The sequence below is a fragment of the Melospiza melodia genome, chromosome 4 (assembly GCF_035770615.1).
Source record: "Melospiza melodia melodia isolate bMelMel2 chromosome 4, bMelMel2.pri, whole genome shotgun sequence".
Taxonomy (NCBI): Eukaryota; Metazoa; Chordata; class Aves; order Passeriformes; family Passerellidae; genus Melospiza; species Melospiza melodia.
The window spans coordinates 12508189-12528322 of record NC_086197.1 but is presented as its reverse complement, the minus strand read 5'-3'; the positions used below and the strand labels follow the sequence as shown (position 1 = coordinate 12528322).

Sequence of the window (20134 nt, the reverse complement as noted above, 5' to 3'; positions counted from 1 at the left end):
TATAATCATGAGAAGTCTTTTTTTCATATCAGCTATCGTATCAGCTTCATATCAGTTTTTAATATCAGCTATCTGTTTTTTATTTCAGCTGAGAAGTTGCACTTGCTGTCACCATTTGGAATGCTGTAGATGATTGTACTGAACACTGTTCAGAGATTTTAATTTTATCATGAAAGTACAGCTGTATCTTGGAGGTGCTACAGAATTAGAATAAGGTATAATGAGGTACTGTAGGTTGCTAATACACATTAGACTCAGTAGCACCTTGGCATGTGGAAATGTGCAACTTTACACATCTGGATAACAGGAACCAACAAAAAAGAGATCAAAATTCTTTTAACGTTAACAGGGAAAATATCATCCTCAATGAAACAAATAATTTCTTCCTGTAGTTGGTGGCTGCCCAGATGATCACCTTTCCATGGCTAGTGTTAATGTAAGCACTTCAAAGGCATGGGAATGTGGGAGAGGAAAAAATCTGCTTTAAAAAATATTTTATACTTTTCTTTGCTGAGCATCTTAATACAGTAGAACCAATCTATACCTTAACTTTTATCTATAGCCTATCATCACTACTATAATTACCATATTCATGTTACTATTCTCCAAACACTAAAAGTTAGTTCATTACAGTTTAAGCTAGAAGTTGTTATTCAGTTTTCTTGCACCCTTTTTCTTCTTGCCACATTTGCTGACTTATTTGCCTGTGCTATCTTTCTGCTTGGTAAAAACATCTTCTTGTTTGAGGTGGGTTTATCCTTTGCTCTAAGCCATAAAAACCCCTTCTAACTAACACACCCTTTACCTTCTTGGTTATCCAGTAAGACTGGCTCAGCAATTCTTTCCTTCAATATCAAAACTTGCTTCCAACTCTATTCCTTCATCAGATTCCACATTCAAAAATCTTTCTGCTAAGCATACATATCTGTGAGACTTTCCTGACATATCTGTGAGACTTTCCTGTCAAAATTTCACGTTTCCCAACACTTCCCCTTTCTTTCTCTCTGCCCTCCGAACAGATTCTCTCTGCAGCCAAAGCCGGTTTTCCCCGGCCAGTCATCAAACCAGCCGGATGAGGCTGCTGATGCGGCTGCGAGGAGTGCCTGCTGATCTGTCCTTTCATGTAGCCTCTGCCGGTTACAAAAATTTTTAAAAAAATTTAAAAACCAGACCCAAAACAAACAAGCAAACAAAAAAGCCCCAGCAGCTCCCTCAAACCCAGGCACCACCGTGCAGGATGCGCTGGCTTTGGCGGAGATGGGGAGGCGAGCGCTGTACGAGATTCCTGCGGACCCGCGAGGAGGTGGAGCTTGCCTTTCTCCGCTTTCTTTGAGCCGCATAATTCCTGAGCTGCTGGTGCGTAAAGGGGCTGAACTTGGGCGCAATTTACCAGCCTTGAGAGTAGGATGAAGCCGCATCCTGCTCCCCCGTCTCGCAAGAGGGCAAGGAGAGAAGCTGGAGCATCCCTCCCCTTCCTCCGGATCCTTCCCTAGCATCCCCCTCTGGCATCCCCCTCTGGCTGTCCTTCCTCCTCTTCCTCCCCCTCTCACCCCGCTAAAATACACAAGCCCAGCGGCTCTAATGTGATAAAAGAGGAGTTCTTGAGGAAAGTCAGAAGCACGTGGGGAAAGAAACAGGTTGGACATGCAAAGAGAAAAAGAGCTCAAGAGTTTCACAAGTGAAATGAGAAGTAACAGCTGGTGTACTGAAGGGAAGGAGGGTTGTCATGTGGAGCTGTGGATCCGAGGTTAGTGGTTGTGGGAGGGAGCTGGAACTTAAAGTAATTACCCAGGCAAAGGAGAAAGCGAAAGAAGGAGATCCAGGCTATTGCTTTGTGCTGCTATAGCTTGGAAAGAATCACCAGGAAAACTGGCGAGCATTTGCAAAAGCCTTTGTGTGGTCCAGAGCCCTTCCCCTCTCCTATTAGAAACACGAGGCTGAGCACCTGATTTACTTCTGAAAAAAAAAGAACAAAAAAGCCTAGAGGATTTCCAAGAATTTGCATTTTCTATTCTCACAGTTGAAAGGAAGAACCTATTTCACTTCCCCCCCCCACCCAGTTAGAGCATAAATACAGAAATAAAGAGCTAAGGAGTGGCAGTAGAGGTGTAGGGGGTAACTGTGCATGGAGGTGTAGGTTAAAAATGTCAACACCACTGGAGAAAGAACACCCCTTAATTTTTCATGTAGAAATATTAAAACAAATGTGTTAGATGTTGAGAAGAATGTTGAGTTGAATACCAAATCCAAGGAAGGATTTTTCCTGCTCCCGTTTCATGACCTCCTATACAAACACACAGCAGGGCAGAAGTTTTCCAAGGCCCAGGAGCCACAATTCCCATTGCCCAAGCCCTAGTGCACACAGAGGGGTGACATGTCTGCTCCCCGTCCCAGTTCATCCCTCAGCACATGGCTTTTCCACCAAGTTGGCCAATGCCCCAGAACAATGAGGCCAAGGGGATTTGCAGGAACGAGCTCTCCTGTGGGATCCTCATTTCCTCCTTTGCTCCATGGCAGTTGTGGCTTGACTGCATCTCCCAGCAGGCTGAGATGGGAAAGCATGGGAGAAAGGCTTACCTACCCTTTTTCCTTCCCCATTTCATCCCTCCTCAGTGAGATGAAAAAACCATACTCACTTTGCTGACACATCATGTGCTTTGAGAAGACGAGGTGCAAGGTTGCAGGAAGTCAGTTAAATCCTGAAGGAGGAAGGATGTAGCCCTGAGCTTTGAAATCTTAATAGAGGTGAGACTTTTTTTGTGTGCAGGACCAGTCTCTCTGGATACACAAATTTAGGCAATCTTTTCTCCATCACCAACTAAAGCACATGCATGCCTTGCATAATGTTGTTTGCCACCATACAAATATTTTTTTCTGGCCGCTGTAGAGGCTACAGATTGCTTTGCTGATCTTGTGCATCAGATGGCTTTTTCCTTCTGGTACTGCATAAATGCAGATCTGAGGTCTGTGTAAATATGTATAAACAAAATGCATATTCTGTAACAGATTTATTTTTAGTCCCTATGTTTTTATGCTAGGGATAAAGAAGATTTTAAAATTGATATCATTGGTGTGAAATGATTACTGCTAACAGTGGAAGCTGAAATCTTATCAGGACTTTTAGAATTAGAATTAGAATTGCTGGTTGTAAGTGGTCTCCCTATAAACACTGTTCTCTTAGTTATTCTTTTGATTTCAGCAAAGCAATGCTTGCTTAAATTAAGAGTTATCAGTCTCAGGTTTCTGAAGAATCCCAGCCTCAGAGTTTCTTTTCAAGAAGAGCTTGGAAGTGATGATTATAATGAACTCTGGGAGAAGCATGCCAAGCTCTGCTCCTCAGAGAGATGGTTCTGCTCACACTGAGTGCTGCCCTGTGTGGATGTGTTTGGAAACTGAATTTAAATGACTAAAGCAAGCTGAGGAGTAGACCTTACCCTCAGGCATGGGGATTTGGGTATATATGTGAGTGTCTAGGTATTTCTGTGTGCATGTAGACATAAATAGCTTTATAAATACTGCATATCCAGTGTGTAACAATTGTCTGTGTGGTATTGAGACCTTGTGAAGGCTGACCTAGAACAGAAGCTGGACAGAGTTACAGAATAAAGCGGGGATTTATTAAAGGCCTCAATGGTTCCACCTAGTGCAGCCCAAGAGCCCAGCCAGGGCTGCACCCAAGATGAACCAAAATGGTCCCAAAATGCACGAGCGGTTGCGGGGTCTCTCACTTTTATAACTTCTGGTCCATTAGCACATTGGAGTTAATTGCCCAATTATAGCTTTAGGTTATGAAGTTTGTTTTTCTCTCTTCATTCTGCTGTTGTTTCTGCTCTTGGGCCTGAGATTTGATCCTTTGTCCCTGGTCCCCAGCTAGAGGAGGAATTGTTTTGTCTCCCACCCTGTACAGAGAGCTCACCATCCCCTGATATGAAGCCCAGACCCACACACTAAAGCAGTACAGAATCTGAAAAATATAAAAGCTAAAACCTGAGGCATCAATATCATGTCAATATACACAATTGTCTGTGTGATAAGAGAGAAATATAATGTCAATATATAGGATTGGGTTTTATTTTAAATTGTAAATTGCATCAACTTCTCTGGCTGATTTGGCAGAGCGAAAGTTGCTGGACCAGCCCTTTTAATAAGATCACATTTATTTTTGTGATATGTTTTTACAGTATATACTTATTAAGAGGAAATTAAGAGGGAATTAAGAGGAAAACCTGTAGGAATAGAAGCCAGGCAGTACAGGAGACACCTTTCCAAGTCATGTTATTTAGGTCCAAGTTATTTTAAATTATTTTTTTGCCTTTAAATTTTGTAATCATATATTTCCCAGCAATGCAAATCTGCCAAGGGTGAGATGAAGAATTGTGAGGAGCAGAGGACAGAGACGTTCCAACAGCAAACTCAGGATTGCTGAGCCAGGGCACTCAAACCTCATGAGTCAGCCTGTTCCTGCCTAGTCATGAGACTGAATTAAAAAATCATGGGCTGTTCTCAAAGCAAATTTGGGCTTCCTCTTGTTTGCCCTTGGATTCTGGTTTTGTTCTATGCCTGGGATATGTGTCCAAGTTTTTCCCTATAGATAAAAGGACTACAAGGGGATTTAAGTCCTAAGCAAAGGGCATTTGAAAAGCAAGTCAAATGCTAGTCCTGCAAGAATGGGCCAATGTGCAAAAAAGGTTTCTACAGAGACATAAAGAGAGTAAAACAGGCATCACAGAACATAGCAGGATGAACTGCTTGGCATCCTTACACAACTCACCTAGTATTTAACTGGGGCAAGGACAGGGAGGCTGATGTTTATCCCAGAAAAAAAGCAGGGAAAGCATTTAGGCTGAGAATTTAGTGTGGAAAACAGAAAGCATCAGGAGATCAGTGACCTTTTTGGCTAACTTGCATGAGCTGCAGCTTGGAGATTAGCAACCATTTCTGGGCTGTGTGTCACTCAATCTGCTTGTTCTGACCCGGGCAGTGTGGCCATGGCTGGGGCACAAATCTCCCATGGGAGACAACACTGCTCCTGAAACTTTCTGTATTCACCTGGGGAAGGAGTATGAGCACAGTGTTAGCATACCCAGTGCCCATCTTCCTCCTTTATTTTGACAGCCCCAGCAGCTTTTGGAAACCACTCAGAAGCCTTTTGTTTTGCCATCTTTTAGAATAGAGTTCTATTATATTCTCACAAGCAGAGTGAGAACACTTTAATGCCTTACTAGAATATTGGTGGTCAGGAGAGAAATGTTGGTGGTCAGGAGAGAAAGCCTCACTCATGCAAGGGTTTAATACATTGTTTTCTGATAACCTGTTGTGTTTTTTCTTTGCACATCTTTCATTGCACTTATGCTTAGGGCAGAGAGGACTATTTAAGGAAACTCACTATGTTTATTTAAAGAAGAGAAGAAAGATCTGAGAATGCAGAATGTACTCTCTAATATTCTTTGGAGCTGTTCCCCATGATTGCATGTTTAAGTAAGACAACCGATAATTGCATTGAACATGGAAACTTTCTATCCTAAGTATTTCATTTCATTTCATTTCATTTCATTTCATTTCATTTCATTTCATTTCATTTCATTTCATTTCATTTCAATTTCATTTTTTTTAACCTCAGCTTGTACAGCTCCTAGCACAGTTGTCATACTGAGGAGCCTGTGTGTGTGCTGCTGCAATAGCAGGAGATAATTAGTGTACCCTGCCCTGCTCCAGAGAATGAGTGCATGGGCTGCATGAACAATATCCTGTTGCTCAACACTTCTCATTTGACTTTCTCAGATCTCCTATTCTGAAGATGATATTCCCACAGCCTCACTCTGTGATGCTCTGCAGTGTTGCTTTCCAGTGATAGCAACAGGAATGGTATTGATCTGAATATATTCCCAGAGTGATCCTTGGAGCAAGATTTGTTGAATGAGTGTTATGAACAAATTCACCTCAATGTACAAAAGAAATTCAATTCTCCTCTTCAAAGGAGAGTGATAAAAGGATTCTGGGGACTGGATCAGCTTTGTAAGACAGCGAGGCTGGAAGTGAAGGACAACAGCAGCAACAACAAAATTGAAAAAGAGGATGGGGATGAAGAGAGAAAAGAAATACAGTATCTAGGAGGCTTCAGTAATTAAAACCATTTTAAATATCTGTGGTGTGCAAATTATACCAATTGATATAGTTTCAAAAAGCCATTACTGGGACTCCACTATGGGCGTTCAATATGTTTTCTACCCTAGGGCTTTGTTCAGCAGAAATGTTAAGCAGGACATCTATGTGCAGGAGCCTGCTGAACACAGTGAAATGGGCTGCTTCATCTTCTCATCCCATTCAGCAGAAATTTAACTGTCCTGTGAAAATATGTCTCAGTACTGCTGGGAACTTTTGCATAGAGCCAAAGAGAGGTGAAGGCTTCATTGTAATGTTCCTCTTGCTCCCTGCTGGGTCACTCTCTGTTCATTGCACTACAAAGCCCTGTTGCTTTCTGCCACGGAAATTAATTTGATATTTTCCTTTGGAGCAGAATGGGTTTGGGTTAAATTCCGCATGGGAGATCAAAAGCTTGGGAACAGATGTGCATGAACTTTGTCTAAGAGCAAAATGTGGCATGAGGCAGCTGAGTGAGTCAATTGTGATGAAGCCAAGGTGATTGGTGTCTGTGGTGGTTTCTGTTCAAAACCAGGTAGAAACACCAATTGTGTTTAATGGTTTTAGTTTGCCAATTAGAAATTTCACCAACTTCTAGATTTCCCAGCCAACGCACCAAAGAGCTGGGTGGGTTGGTGCTGGCTAATCACCAGTGCACTCAATTCCTGCTGTGAGATAAGTTTCTTTCATCTTTAACATGTGTTTTTCACAGAGGTGTGTACAGCACTCATTGGCTAAAAGATTTGCATCACTTTGCATGGACACATAAGTGTCTCCCATGCAAAGCCATGACTTCTTCACTTGACCACAAGGAGAGGTGACAGAGAACAGAAAGTTTGTGGCCTCTGCCAGAGCCAGGCCTGGTTTTTGGAGTAGTAGGACAAACACAGATTTCCTCCATGACAGGTTGGAGTGAAGACATTAGGGGCACAGATACCTCTTCCATAACAGTGTGGTTGAATTAGGAATCAGGCTTGGGCTGAAAGCTGCTTATTCTTTCCTACCTTTCCCTACTAAAAAGCTTAAAGAAAGTATTTCCCAAACTGCTAAAGAGATTCAAATTCATAACTCTTGTTTGAAAGAGGCTTCTAAATCTCCTTGGCAGCTTGGGAAACCTTAGGCCTTGCATGAGACGTTTTTTCTATTACTGTGACTTTCAGCCAGGTTTATCCATCAATCTGCCCATGTTTTCCCAGGTGCCACAGGGAGATGAAAGCATTCTGTGGAAAGAGTTGGCTCATTACCTCCTGCCTGAAAAAGAGGTGAAGGCACCAAGATAGGGCTCTTTTCTCAAAGGACATGAGCAGTTTCAAGGTCTCAATGGGGCTCAAGTATGAGTGCACACATCCTGGAAGGGTTGAAGAATTGCAAGTCCACATGAGTGATTCACTTGGAGGTTAGCTTTTATTTTCTGAACCTTTGACACTTTGACACAATGTTATGCTGTACTACCTATATACCCCTGTTCTTATGCTTCTATCCTAAATTTAAAAAAGGAAGAAAAGGAAGAAAAGGAAGGAAGAAAAGGAAGGAAGGAAGGAAGGAAGGAAGGAAGGAAGGAAGGAAGGAAGGAAGGAAGGAAGGAAGGAAGGAAGGAAGGAAGGAAGGAAGGAAGGAAGGAAGGAAGGAAGGAAGGAAGGAAGGAAGGAAGGAAGGACAGGGAATTTGTCTACTCTTTGTTTTCATATATGTAACCTAGTACATCTCAAATTGACTTGATTCTCCAGGAAAAAAAAAATTCAAATGTTAGCACCCTTTCCAATTTGAGAAGAGAAACATCCAGAATTTACTGATCTAATTTAACAATATTCCTTGAGCGTCAAGGTCCTCAGAGGGATTTTCAGAAGTGTTCAGCATTATTATATCTCATTAGAATTTTACTCCTCACTTCAAAATTAGTGATGTTAGCCCAGCATGAGAGCTTTAGGAAATCACAGTGCATTGATTTAGATCTCACGGGTGGTGATTGCCCTGTAGTGACATCATGAATGTGAATCAGGGCTGGGTAACACTCTCAGGACTTGCTTCAACCCAGGCACAGCTCCTGCTTTTGGAGTAATGTGCTGGAATTCTTTCTCAGTAGGAAAGAGCTCCAGTAGGAGCCTTTTCCAGAAAGAAACATTTTTTTGAGCAGCTTTTCCCAAATATCCAAGACTAAGTAGAGTTTAGCTCCCTTCCCATACAGGCTGCTCTATCATATGGGGACCATACTAGAATTTGGGTTTTCAATAGGACTACACTTTGTATGTCATTTACTTGGATTTAAAAGTGTGTTTAGTGATTCAAAATGTTCTTTAAAAACTCAAATAATTGACTCAGAAGAAAACTCTTTTGTTTTAACTCTTGCCAGGGAAAATGAACACAAAAATCTCCCAGTAATGCATCATGCTTCCAAAAAGCAGCTCATTCCCTTTACCAGACACTGTGGAGTAGGTGATATGTGAGCAGCAGCACCCAAAAACTAAGTTTTGCATTTAGAATAAAAATAAACTGTGTAGGGAATGGAGGTGATTTTACTTTTTTGCCCCCAAATAAAGTGTGTGTACCTAGTGTTTGGGTATGGAGGGATGAGTAAAAGAACTTCAGTCAATCCTTCACATTCACTCTTGACTAGAGTGGAATGTATTTTTTCTCTTTTACCTGAAGTTCTACATTATACTTACTGATGCAGCTGTTTTTCAAAAAAAACAGCATGAGGGCAGTGCTGCTTGGCTTGCAAATGTGACAAAAAAGTTTGATATGAACAGACTTTTTTCCCTTGCATTGGCATGTCTGCATTTTTCAGAAGTTCTTTTACCTGTGGGTATGACAACACAGAGAGGCATTTTTCAAGGTCTAAAATGAAAGCAAAAGCCCAGCTGATAGTTTACACTGGCACATAACCCACTGGAAGTTTGTCAAATGCACAAAAATGCTGGTAGCATTTTGCATTTAAAGGGCCAGATATTTTCAGCAGATGGAATCAGGCATTCTCCACTGAAGTCAGTAGGAGCTGTTAATGCATAGAATAGAATTTTGTCCATCTTGAGATTCAGAGTCTCCTTAGGGGGCTCTGATTCTGTGATTCAGACAGAAGGCTAAAATGAGATAGCTGGGAAAAATCAGGGGAAATAGAGAGAGGAAAGGACAGGATGAAAGGCAGAACAGGAAAGTTCTTATAACACAATGAGAGAACAAGGAGATGGTTATAATTAGAGAAATGCTCAGAAATGACAGTGGAAAGGAAACCATTTAATTGCAAACAATGGATCTGAGAGGACAAGAAGAAGAGCTCCTACCTCCTGAGAAAAGCCAGAATGTAAGCCTAAACAGGCACCTAACACCTGAAATCAAAGAAATTGATGCTTTGGAGGACCAGCCAGATCTCTAAAGTTGTTTGAGGTCCAGTCAGAGGGATAAATATCTTTACAAATTTAGTCCCAAAACTCTCAGCCCTTCAGTGTTGAGGAAATCTGTGCTCCAGAACTGGGCTGCAGCTAATGTTAGTCAAAGTAGAATGACAGAAAAGTCTGGTGAGGCAAATCCTGAATGCCTTGCTAGAACACAGACAAGGAAATTTGCCTTTAATAATGATAGGATGAAGACTGCAGAAAAACCTCAAGATGTTCTGTTATAAATGCCAGTTTTGCAGAAGTAAGTTTTTGAGACGGGCTGAAGTGAGTCTTGTGATTACACTTGAAAATCTGTAGCTGCTTTTACATTATGGCAATATCCTAGAACAGCATGCTAGCTCCTGTTAGATTGGTACTGCAGCTTCTAGAGTTTTCAGTGTAATCCTTTTCCATAAAGAAGGTCAGGATAGTGTGTTTACACCTCTCTAGAGTCTTCAAGTCAGGAAGGATCTTGTGTTTGTCCTGACTGGTACTAAGAATATTTCTGTGAAGTCAGTATGTGTGAATCATTTTGGTGGATGTGGAAGAAGTAAAGCAAGAAGATAAACATGTTCAGAAAAACCTTGATACTTCTTTAAAGCCTATCAGTACTTAAACTTCTTTTAATTTGGTTTACATTTGGAAGATAGTTGCACTTAAGGAATAATATTTTAAAGAATTCCAGTTAAGAGGGGATTGCCAAAATTCAGCAGAGATTTTTTTCATGGTTGAAGGCATAATCTCTCTTTTCCCATGCTGAATTTCCAAAAGAATTGCAATGCAGTCTGTTCTTGTTTTTTTTTTGCCTAGCATTGTGTCATTAATAGCTGGGGTAGTGTCAGCTTTCAAGTGCACATTGTAGAAATGATCCAAGGAGAATAAATTCTGCTTCTGGGACCCTGATTTTACTCCAGGAGGGGAAAGAACACAATGCCCACAATGCCTCTTGTAACTACATGCAAGACCTACCTTATAAACCAGTGAGGAATAACTGATTCAGAATTCTGGTGAAGGAATTGTGGGAATATGGACACTCGTGGTAATGAGACAGTGAAGATGTCAAAGACTCAGAAAATAATCCAGAGGATCAGATCTTTAGACAAATGTTTCAGCCTCCTGCATACCTTAGCCTTCAGCATTTCATTGTTCTTCATATCCCTTCCCTCTGATAATCATGGGGAATTAATTAATTTCCTGACTCATTTTCCCTCTCCCAAAGGTTTTTCCACCAGAGACAAGAGCTGGCTACATCTCTCAGTTTCACCAAGATGACTAACCATTGCCTCTACTCTCCAGATAAGTCTTTTGAGAAGAGGAAAACGTTACTTCCATAAAATATTTCCTGTTCTCTAAAGCATCTCCTCAGTTAAGGTGGAGAGATGATCCTAAAAGGGGAAGAAATATATTGCAGGATGGAGGTATCCAGAGAATACAGGACATGGAATTTGCAATGTCATGAATTCATTAGTTGCCTTTCAGTACTTAATTCCTCCATGTCTTTGTAGCACTTTGTATAGGAAAGTGAGAATATTGCACAATGGTATGTGGGAATGTGAATTTCCAAGTTAACTGTAATGAAAAACAGTATTGCCAAAAATAATTTAATGCATTGCCCTCCTCTGTGAATTTGCAAGTCTTGTTCTGAATCAGCTACAATATCTCATAAGGGAGGAACATCATCAGCTCTTGTGGGGACTTGAAATGTGAGATTTGACTCCCAGATGTTGGATTCCTGTATCTGATTCCTGGATATCTGTAATTAGATGCATGGGAAGAAAAAAGTTTTGTGTGTCTTCTGCTCTTGATACAACAATTGGTCCTGAGTCTCTGTATGCAGGGAATATTGTTACAAGTGTTATTCATTGCTCTTCTATTGATGCTGTACTGTGCCTTTTTAGGTAATCTCATCAGACAGGTCAATCTGTCAATGCATTTCTGCAATAACTTTTAGCAGATAAAGGTTCTGATTTAGAAATGTATGAGCACATAAGTAACTTTATTACCAAGGACTGTAAAAGTGATACACATTAAACTTTTTATGAGTGCTTGTAAATTGGCTATTGTATTTGTGGGGTGCCCCGTGGCAGGAAGGAATGATGAATCTGACTCCATGTTCTTAGAAGGCTAATTTATTATTTTATGATACTATATTATATGAAAGAATATTAAACTAAACTATACTAAAGAATACAGAAAGGATACTTACAGAAGGATAAAAAATAATGAAAACTCATGACTCTTTCCAGAGCCTTGACACAGCTTGACCCTGATTGGCCAAACAGTGAAAACAATTGACATGAAACCAATGAAACAATGACCTGTTGGTAAACAATCTCCAAACACATTTCAAAGCAGCAAAACACAGGAGAAGCAAATCAGATAATTGTTGTTTTCCTTTTTCTCTGAGGCTTCTCAGCTTCCCAGGAGCAGAATCCTGGGGGAAGGGATTTTTCCAGAAAATATGAATGTGACAATTGGCCTCTTTGTTCTCATCCAAACAATGTCATATAGAAACTAAAATACCTTCTGGCAACAAAAAAGCTATGTTTATATTTTGCTGTTAAACACACATCTTTTCTCCAGCGCTGAAGAGTAGTTTTGTTTGTAAAAGTCCCTTTAGAGGCTCTGAATTGTGTCTCTCCACCACTCCAGGAGAAAGAAGGGATGCAGTTCCTTCTGGAGGACCTCTGGAGCCCCACAAGTTCTTGGAGCAAGAATAATCTTTTCAGGACACGATGAAAAATGTGTTTAATCACACGACATATGACATTTCATTCAAAATTATCTTTTTGTGTTTAGCACTGACCATAAACTTCCACCTGCAACACTGCCAGCCATCCAACTCACCCCCCAATTCACTTTGAAATCATTTCCCAGACAAACTGTGGCTGTTCCTAATGCAGAGGAATAGATGGAAGGGAAGTCCCCTGAGCTCTTGCAAGCAGGATGATTTTTGCCATCATAATCCTCAAGTAAATTGCACAAAGCTGTTAACATTTTCCTAGGTGATTGCATAATGTTATCGCATAAATGTATTTGTCAGATTAATGTATTTCACACAACTTCACTAGAAAACAATATTTGCAGCATCAATAAATGAAAAGCAATGCACTTCATTATGGGTTATAATTTATAATTTATCACTGATAATTTATATTTATATTAAAATTTGTGGCCCATCAGGGTAGCATTGAAGATGTATAAACTGATATTTGAATGGTAGGCAGGTTAAACAAATTTCTGAACTTTTCCTGTTGACATCACGGTGCTGTGGGGAGGATGACATGATAATCCTCACCCCTTGCCAGTTAAAATCAAATTTCTACTTCATGAACCCATAGACATCTTTGCAGGAAGTCAGGCTTGCAGGAATCACCAGTTTTGTTGTGGTCAGCAAGTGACTATTTTATAATGGTAAGAAAAAGTCTCTTTGCTCTATGCATTAAAATAAATCAACCAGCCTAATGTCAGTGAATTAATCACTAACACATAAAGAAATCATACTTTACTAGTTAAATCATCTTTAGTTGATGGCTGAACTCACAGAAGCTTTTCTCTTCTATAACCAGAGGTTACAAAGGTAACCTTCACAATTTACAAAATTACTTGGCAAAGCCCTAATTTTGTTGTGTATACCACTAAAAAATACCTTTGTACATAACATATGAGAAGTAACATTGTTTCAATATTGAAAGATTTTCATACTTATCAGTACCTGCAAGATTGACTGATTTCTCTTTATAAATGTGAGTAGAATTTAGATTTTAAAATAAGGCTCTTCCAAAATAATTCATTTCATTGTAACATTAATAGAAAATTTCTGTTTAGACTGTACTCCTAATTTTGGCAGGCTAAGAATATTTCACCATGAATCTTCAAATTATTTTAGTGTAAGAAGTTGTGCTATGCTTGAACAGAATATGTTTGAGAAGTTTATTGGGAATTTGGTACATTGTTTTGGATTCACAACACATTATATCTCAAATCAGTTTTAATTAGAGTATAGTTGATGTAAGCTGGTTTTGCTATACATTGGTGCCTTTAAATAGTTTTGAGATGAATTAGTTATTAAAATTGGCATCCAAGTACAACAGCACAGTGGTGTTTTAAATACTGACTAATGATTTATGCTGAGTTTCAGCTTTGTGTTTCAGTGCAGACTGAATAAAATATCAGTGTTCAATCAGTGCAGGAGTGGAGTATGTATACACCCAAATTCTGGTCCCAAGCACTCCATTGGCTAAAAGGTTCTTGCTAAAAGGTGCCCTAAATTTTGACTGTCATCAATAAAATTATTCTGAGCATTGTTTTTGGCTTCCAATCCTACTCCGGCCATGCATCAAGACAACAGTAAATCTAACTGCACAGCTCCCATTACTGCATGGAAAATACTGCAGCTGCATGGTATAACACTGACTGAATGTACATTGATGCTGCTGGTTTGAATCTATTTTTAAAAAGTTGGCAGCTGGCTTGATGCTGCATCAGGTGGGGTCTGCCTGTAGGACCTGGAGCCTTGTCACATATTCATGTGACATCAAGGTGATGTGTTTGTGTCCACATCTGGAGCACATCTGTGCTGCAGGGTGACCTGGTGGCACTGAGATCCCTCACTGATGCAGCAAGTCAAGTCAGCAACCATGACTTGATTTGGCTGAACTGGAGCATCCTCTTGAGTCAACGCTTCTTGAGTCAACCAGTTTAAAGTATCACTGCTGTTATTTATTAACTAAATAGAGTGAAAGGATCTGTGTTGCCATCCCTCAGATCCAACATCCAAATGTCCCACACTCCCATCCCTTCCCCCTTGAGCTCCCTCACCCCAGGGCAGGCCCCAGTGGACACACTGGGGGTGGGTTGGAAAGGGAAAGGAAAGGAAGCCCAATCTGCTGCCCGTGCTCCTGTCCTTTCCTCTGTCCTTTTCTTTTCCCCCATTCCTTTCCCTTCCCCTATTCCTCTCATTATCCCTGTACAAGCCTCTGCCTGTCCCTGTCCCTGTGCTTATTTCTGTACCTGTCCCCGTCCCGATCCCTTTATTTGCCCCTATCCCTATCCCTATCCCTATCCCTATCCCTATCCATCTCTGTATCCCCTGCCCCTATTCTTGTCTCTATCTCTACCCGTATCTCTATCCCTATCTCTATCCCTCTACCCTATCCCTCTGTGCATCCCCTACCCCTGTTTTTGTCCCTATCCCTATCCCTATCCCTATCATCTCCTATCCCTATCATCTCCTATCCCTATCCCTATCCCTATCCCCTATCCCTATCTACAGACCCTACTCCGTTATCTCTCCCCGTCCCTCCCTCCCCACTTTGTTGTGGCGGCCCCGGTGGCCGCAGGAGCCGTTCCGCGCACGCGCGGGGCCGCGAGACCCCCCGCACGCCCCCTCTCCCCCCCCGCCTCTCCCCCCCACTCCCAGCTCCATCCGGGCACCCGCGCGCGCACGCCGAGGCCGTTTCACAACTTTCTGCCCCCCCCGCGCGGCGGATCCCGGCGCGCGCGCGCGCGCTCTGCCAGGAAATATAGTCCCTGGCCGGCCGTGGCTGCGGGCCCGGCCCCGCCGGAGCGGCCCGAGGGGGCCCCCGGGGGGCGGCGGGGCCAGCGCGGGGCGGGGCGGGGGCCAACGGGGCCAGCGGGGGGGGCCCGCGGGCGGGGGCGGCCGGGGAGGGGCCCCCCCAGATCGGCGGAAAGTGAGTGATGAGTCCGTGTCCCCAGCAAAGAGGCGAACAACTTGCCGTGCACGCCGAGTACTTGTGTCTGCCCGCTGTCCTGCCGCTTTCCCTCACGTATTGTTGTTCTTGGTGCCGCCACTCCTTTTCTTTTTCATTTTTTATTTTACTTTATTTTTTTCCGTCTTTTCTTTTTTTTTCTTTCTTTCTTTTTTTTTTTTTTTTTTTTTTTTTTTTTTTTTTTTTTGGTTACTTAAAAACATTATTTTCTTCCATTTTCCCGCTGAGGGAGGGGTGGCTGGCTGGCCGGTCTGTTGCAAAAAGCGAGGGAGAAAAAAACAAAAACAAAAAAAAAAAAAAAAAAAAAAAAAAGCAAAGAAAGAAAAAGAAAGGCAGGGAAAAAGAAAAGGCCAAACAAAACCAAACCAAAAACCAAACCAAACAAAACCAAAAAAAACAAACTTCACTCGGATCTGAAAGTGGCAGGAAAGTGCCTGGCAAGTTGCAGGGATGGAGCTACACAGCTTGCGGGAGGCGTTAAAAGTGGAAATCCCATGTCAGCAGGTAACAGAATGCAATGCTGAGGCACCGGCCGAGCCGTGCCGTGCCGAGCCGTGCCGGGCCGTGCCTGGCTCGGGCTCGCAGCACCGAGCGGGGTTGCATGTTCGGAGCGAGCCTCGGTGCCGCAGCGGCCCGGGGAGGGGGCGCGGGGGGCGCGGCGGGGAGGGACCCCCGGCTCCCCGCCGCAATGGCGAGCACTCCCACAAAGTACTTTGGCGGCTTCTTTGGCTGAGTTTTTTGTGTGTGTGGGTGCCGTGGAGACGCGGAGTCGACGCTGCAGTCGTGTGAGTGTGCGTGAGTGTGAGAGAGAGTGCGTGTGTGCGTGTGTGTGTGTGTTGGAGAGATTAGGACGAGACTTGAATATTTATGAGCTTTGCTTGAAACTGACTCGCAGTGTTTACTTGCCTCTTTGTTCCTTACCCCCCTCCCTCCCCCGTCCACACACATACATACATTTAAAAAAATCCATTAAACTTGAAACAGTTTCTAATTCCTCCTTTTTTGCGGGGCGATTTTTTTTTTTAATAGAAACTAGTTGCACAGATGAAGCAAGATCCACAGGTAAATGCAGATCCTTTTTTTTTTTTTCTCTCTTCTTCAGTATTTTATCCCTGCCGTAATAAGCGCAGTTGTGCTGGGACAGCAGGATGAGAAACTTTATCAGTAAGAGATCTCATTTTGTAGTCTGCACTGAGCTTTCTTGCTAAGGAGGGTGTTTTGTGTGTGCATGCTTCTGTACGGCTTCGGTGGAATGGTTTTTGCCTTTGAACAATTTCTAGCTCGCAAGTTTATTCATCACGGGGTTAGTTTGCACTTTGCCTTTAATATGCGTCTTGTTGCCGTTTTTGCAGAACGGGGATCTTAAGAAACAAATCCATGAAAGGCAATCAAGAATAGCAGCTCTTAATGAGAAACAAGTAAGGAACAGATCGATTCAGTTGTGCTTGGTTTTTCTTCTTGTTTTTATGATGCACTATCTAAACATCCGAAAAGTGTCTGCGTTAGCTGAAAAATACTGGCGGCAGGGGATATAACATCCATTTTCTTTTGCATAGAGTCAGAAAATGCATGTTTTGATAATGAGGTCGGATTCTCTGATGTCTTGCTGGGGGAAAGAATTATTTCAGTACTAGCAGCAAAAAAGATAAGCAGTAGTTAAAACGTAAGAAAAAAAAAGAGGCGTCCATTTTGAGTTGGTCGACATGTTTTAGGAATATGGAAAATTCTCCTGTCTTGGGCTACTTTGTGCACTTCTGTGTAATGTGCAGAGCAAGAGTTGGGAAGGAGGAGGCTGGAGCCCCGTTTGGAGCCATTTCTGGGTTTAATTACAAAACTGATTTTTATTGATCACTTTATTTTTATTTCTTTTCTTTTCTTCTCTTTTTTTTTTTTATTTTTTTTTTATTTCCCCTCCCCACTTGCCTTTCTCTTCCCTTGGTCTGATCTGACGTGTTGCCTTTTGATTCGAGTTCACTTAGGCACTTTCACTTTTTTCCTACCCCTTCCAAAAAAATACGAATAAAACCAGATTAACCCGCTTCAGCAGCCAGGGAGAGGGGGGAGGAAAAAAAAAACCCAAAAACGGAGGAGTGAAACAAAACAACCCGGGAATCTTCCCCGCTGCCTCCTCCCCTTCCCGCCCTTGCCAAAGTTTCTGTTTTTGTGCCGGTGACCCCTGGGCCGAGCGGGGCCCGCAAGGAAAGTTCAGCGGCGGGGGCTCCGGGGGGCTCAGCACCGCGGACAGCGCCGCCGCCCTCACGGCTTCCCGGCCCTTCTCCCGGCACTTCCCGGCGGGAAAGGCGCTTGGGAAAGGCACTTGGGAAAGCAGCGGGAGAGCTGCCGGCCCGAGCCTCCCCGCTGTCCAACTCTGCGGGTGGCCTTTGGGCTGCTGGGCTCCCCGCTCCGTGCCGGCCCAGCGCGGCCTCCGCCTTCAGCACCGCGCCCGGGGACAGCGCCCACAGCCGCCCTCAGCCGCCCCTGCCTCCCCCCTGCCTCCCTCACACCCTCCCGGCGAGAGGCGACACGTGTGCTGCTCCCCCGTCCCTCTTTTTTGTTTGTTTTTATTTGTTTGGTTTTCTTTTCTTTCCTTCCCTTTTTTCTTTTAAATTGTGTTTTGTTTTGCTTTGCCGGAGTTGTGCTTAAAGTTGCCAAGTGCCTGCGTGCGGCGTGCCTGCGGGCCACGGCTGCACGCCACCCCTTTTTCTCCCAGGTTTATTGTAATGAGAATTGGTCAGCACTCTCAGTTTGGTAGTGGAAGCTTCCATTTTGTGAGGAAGGGGTGTTGGTTCCTCCTAACATGGAGAAAAGTCTGCGGAGTTTGCCGGTGGGGGATGGGGCCCCATTCATGCTGAACATTACCATTTTGATTGCTTTGATGCCGTTTTTGGAGGGGGGAGGGGAGAGAATGCCCTACTCAGCAGAGCACAAAGATGTTTAATCACTGTATAGAATCAAACCAGATAGTTTCTTTTAAAAAGCAAATCTGACACTACATGATGTGTAGGGGCTGTTAGTCCTTGTTGTGCAGTGTAAAACAGCAAATTGTTGACTCTAATACTCCTATATTTGGTAGAACCTTATTTTTTGTTGTTTCTGTGTTTGTTTGTTTTTTTTTTTTTTTTTTTAATAAGGTAAAACCCTTTCCTGCATCTTTATGTACTCTTTCTTAAATATCAAAATAGTTTTACTGTTCTAAGTGGGTGTTTGGAACGTAGATTTGATCATTTCCCCCTATATTGCAGCAACTGTTTCAAGGCTGTTTAAATTTTTATGATCGTGGTAAATGAGAAGCTATTTATTATATGTCATGTTGGAATTTAGATAAGGCAGAGAGACACATTTGAAAATTCAGTTTGAACATTCTGATTCAGCTTGGGGAAAATGGTTTTTGCTACGCTTGCACAGCATATTTATGTATTATCCAAACTAACTAGTAAAAATATCTTGTATATTTATGACTTGCTATTCTCATAATCTTGTAAATAAATCTATAGACCATGAAATAATTAAACATAAAATACCTAAATTCTTTAAACAGGAAATTTGGCCTAGCAAGAAACGTCCTATTTTTAGGCAAAACTCTGGATTTCTTTTGCTGTTTTCAACATGCTGTGCAACAAGAACTCATAATTAAGAGTCTGGCTGGTGCTGTGGTGTCCTCATGCTCCAGGCTGCCACCTCCAGAGGTCTGCACTGAAATCCTGCTCAGGTCACAAGTGAAATGAGTTTGGAGGTCTTAGCTCGTGACCAGGTCACAAACCCATCGAGTAACTTTGCAGACTTGCTATAATTATTAGCTGCTCCTTAGGAGTGGCTTGTAAATGGGCTCTATGTCCTTGAGGGTGTAGAGAAGGAGCAGTGAGACCCCTGAGACCACAGATGGGCTCAGGGTGGGGCTCTTTGGTGGTTTCATGCCCTCACTTTCATGGAAACACAAGTGTAAATTTAAAGAGGCAGTTCAAGCAGGGAGGTTATTTTTACATATGTATTTACACTCTTTCCTCCTTTATCCCACCAAAGATTTGTTTAGGCACAACTAATTCATAATTCAATAATGAATACCTTTGATTTTGTGTACACTGAATACAAAAGACCCTAAAATTGCCTTTCAATTTAACTGCACATGTTAATGATGCAACAGTAAAACAAACAAAAATCCCCATCTACACCTGTTAGGAACATAGCAGGAGTAAGTGTTATCTCCCAGTGCCCCCATTCATCACTTTCCATTGTAGATGGCTACAGTGGCATTTGTGGCAATGTGTACTTTTCTTGAAACTTACAAATGAAGACAAGAAAGAACTGAATGACAAACTCAGCTTTTAAGGGAAATTTACAAAGTGGACTTGTATATGCAGCTGGATTTAAAGTTGCATCCCAATCAAGGATCCCTGGTTAGTCATTGATGTTTCCTTTATTTAGAATAGTTTTAATATTTTTCAGTATGTGCAAATAAGTACTTAGAGCCATCATTTTCATTACTGGAAGGCAATAGTTTCAATCAGTTGCTAATTTGGCATCCAACTCAGAAAGACAGCTTAGACTTCTGTCACAAGTACATCCCTCAGATGCTGTGGTTTTGATTAATTGTCATCACATTTGAGGATGGGTTACCTCTTCTTTAACAAGATATGGTGTGTGAAACTCCATTAGTTAGTCCAGTGGTTTTACACCTTCAGTCTCCAGCACATGCAGAGCAGCAGTAACATTTTTATCTAAATTGTCAAGCAACAAGCATTTATATGGAAATAAAAGAGCCATCATAAGAGCCAGCACTGGCCTTAATAGCACACCAGAGTTGCTCTGCTGCATGTGTTTCTTGCTCTTTATGTCCTTAAAGAGTTGTTAAGAGTCTTTTAATTCTAGAAACTTGTCTCTTATTAATTAATA

General features: G+C 42.2%; 1 protein-coding gene across 3 annotated transcripts in view; it reads left to right on the top strand.

The window, feature by feature from the left end:
* The first annotated feature begins 15582 nt into the window (after positions 1 to 15582).
* The window catches only part of PHF21B (PHD finger protein 21B), a 133903-nt gene continuing 129351 nt past the window's right edge, over positions 15583 to 20134 (top strand). Inside the window, exons 1-3 of one of the 3 annotated variants that reach the window (XM_063153929.1) lie at positions 15583 to 15748; positions 16274 to 16306; positions 16597 to 16662. In XM_063153929.1, the coding sequence (XP_063009999.1) occupies positions 15695 to 15748; positions 16274 to 16306; positions 16597 to 16662 (153 nt within the window). In that variant the 5' untranslated portion in view covers positions 15583 to 15694. Of the gene's footprint in view, positions 15749 to 16095; positions 16307 to 16596; positions 16663 to 20134 lie in introns of those variants that run through there. The other 2 variants (XM_063153927.1, XM_063153928.1) reach the window with 2 other exon arrangements.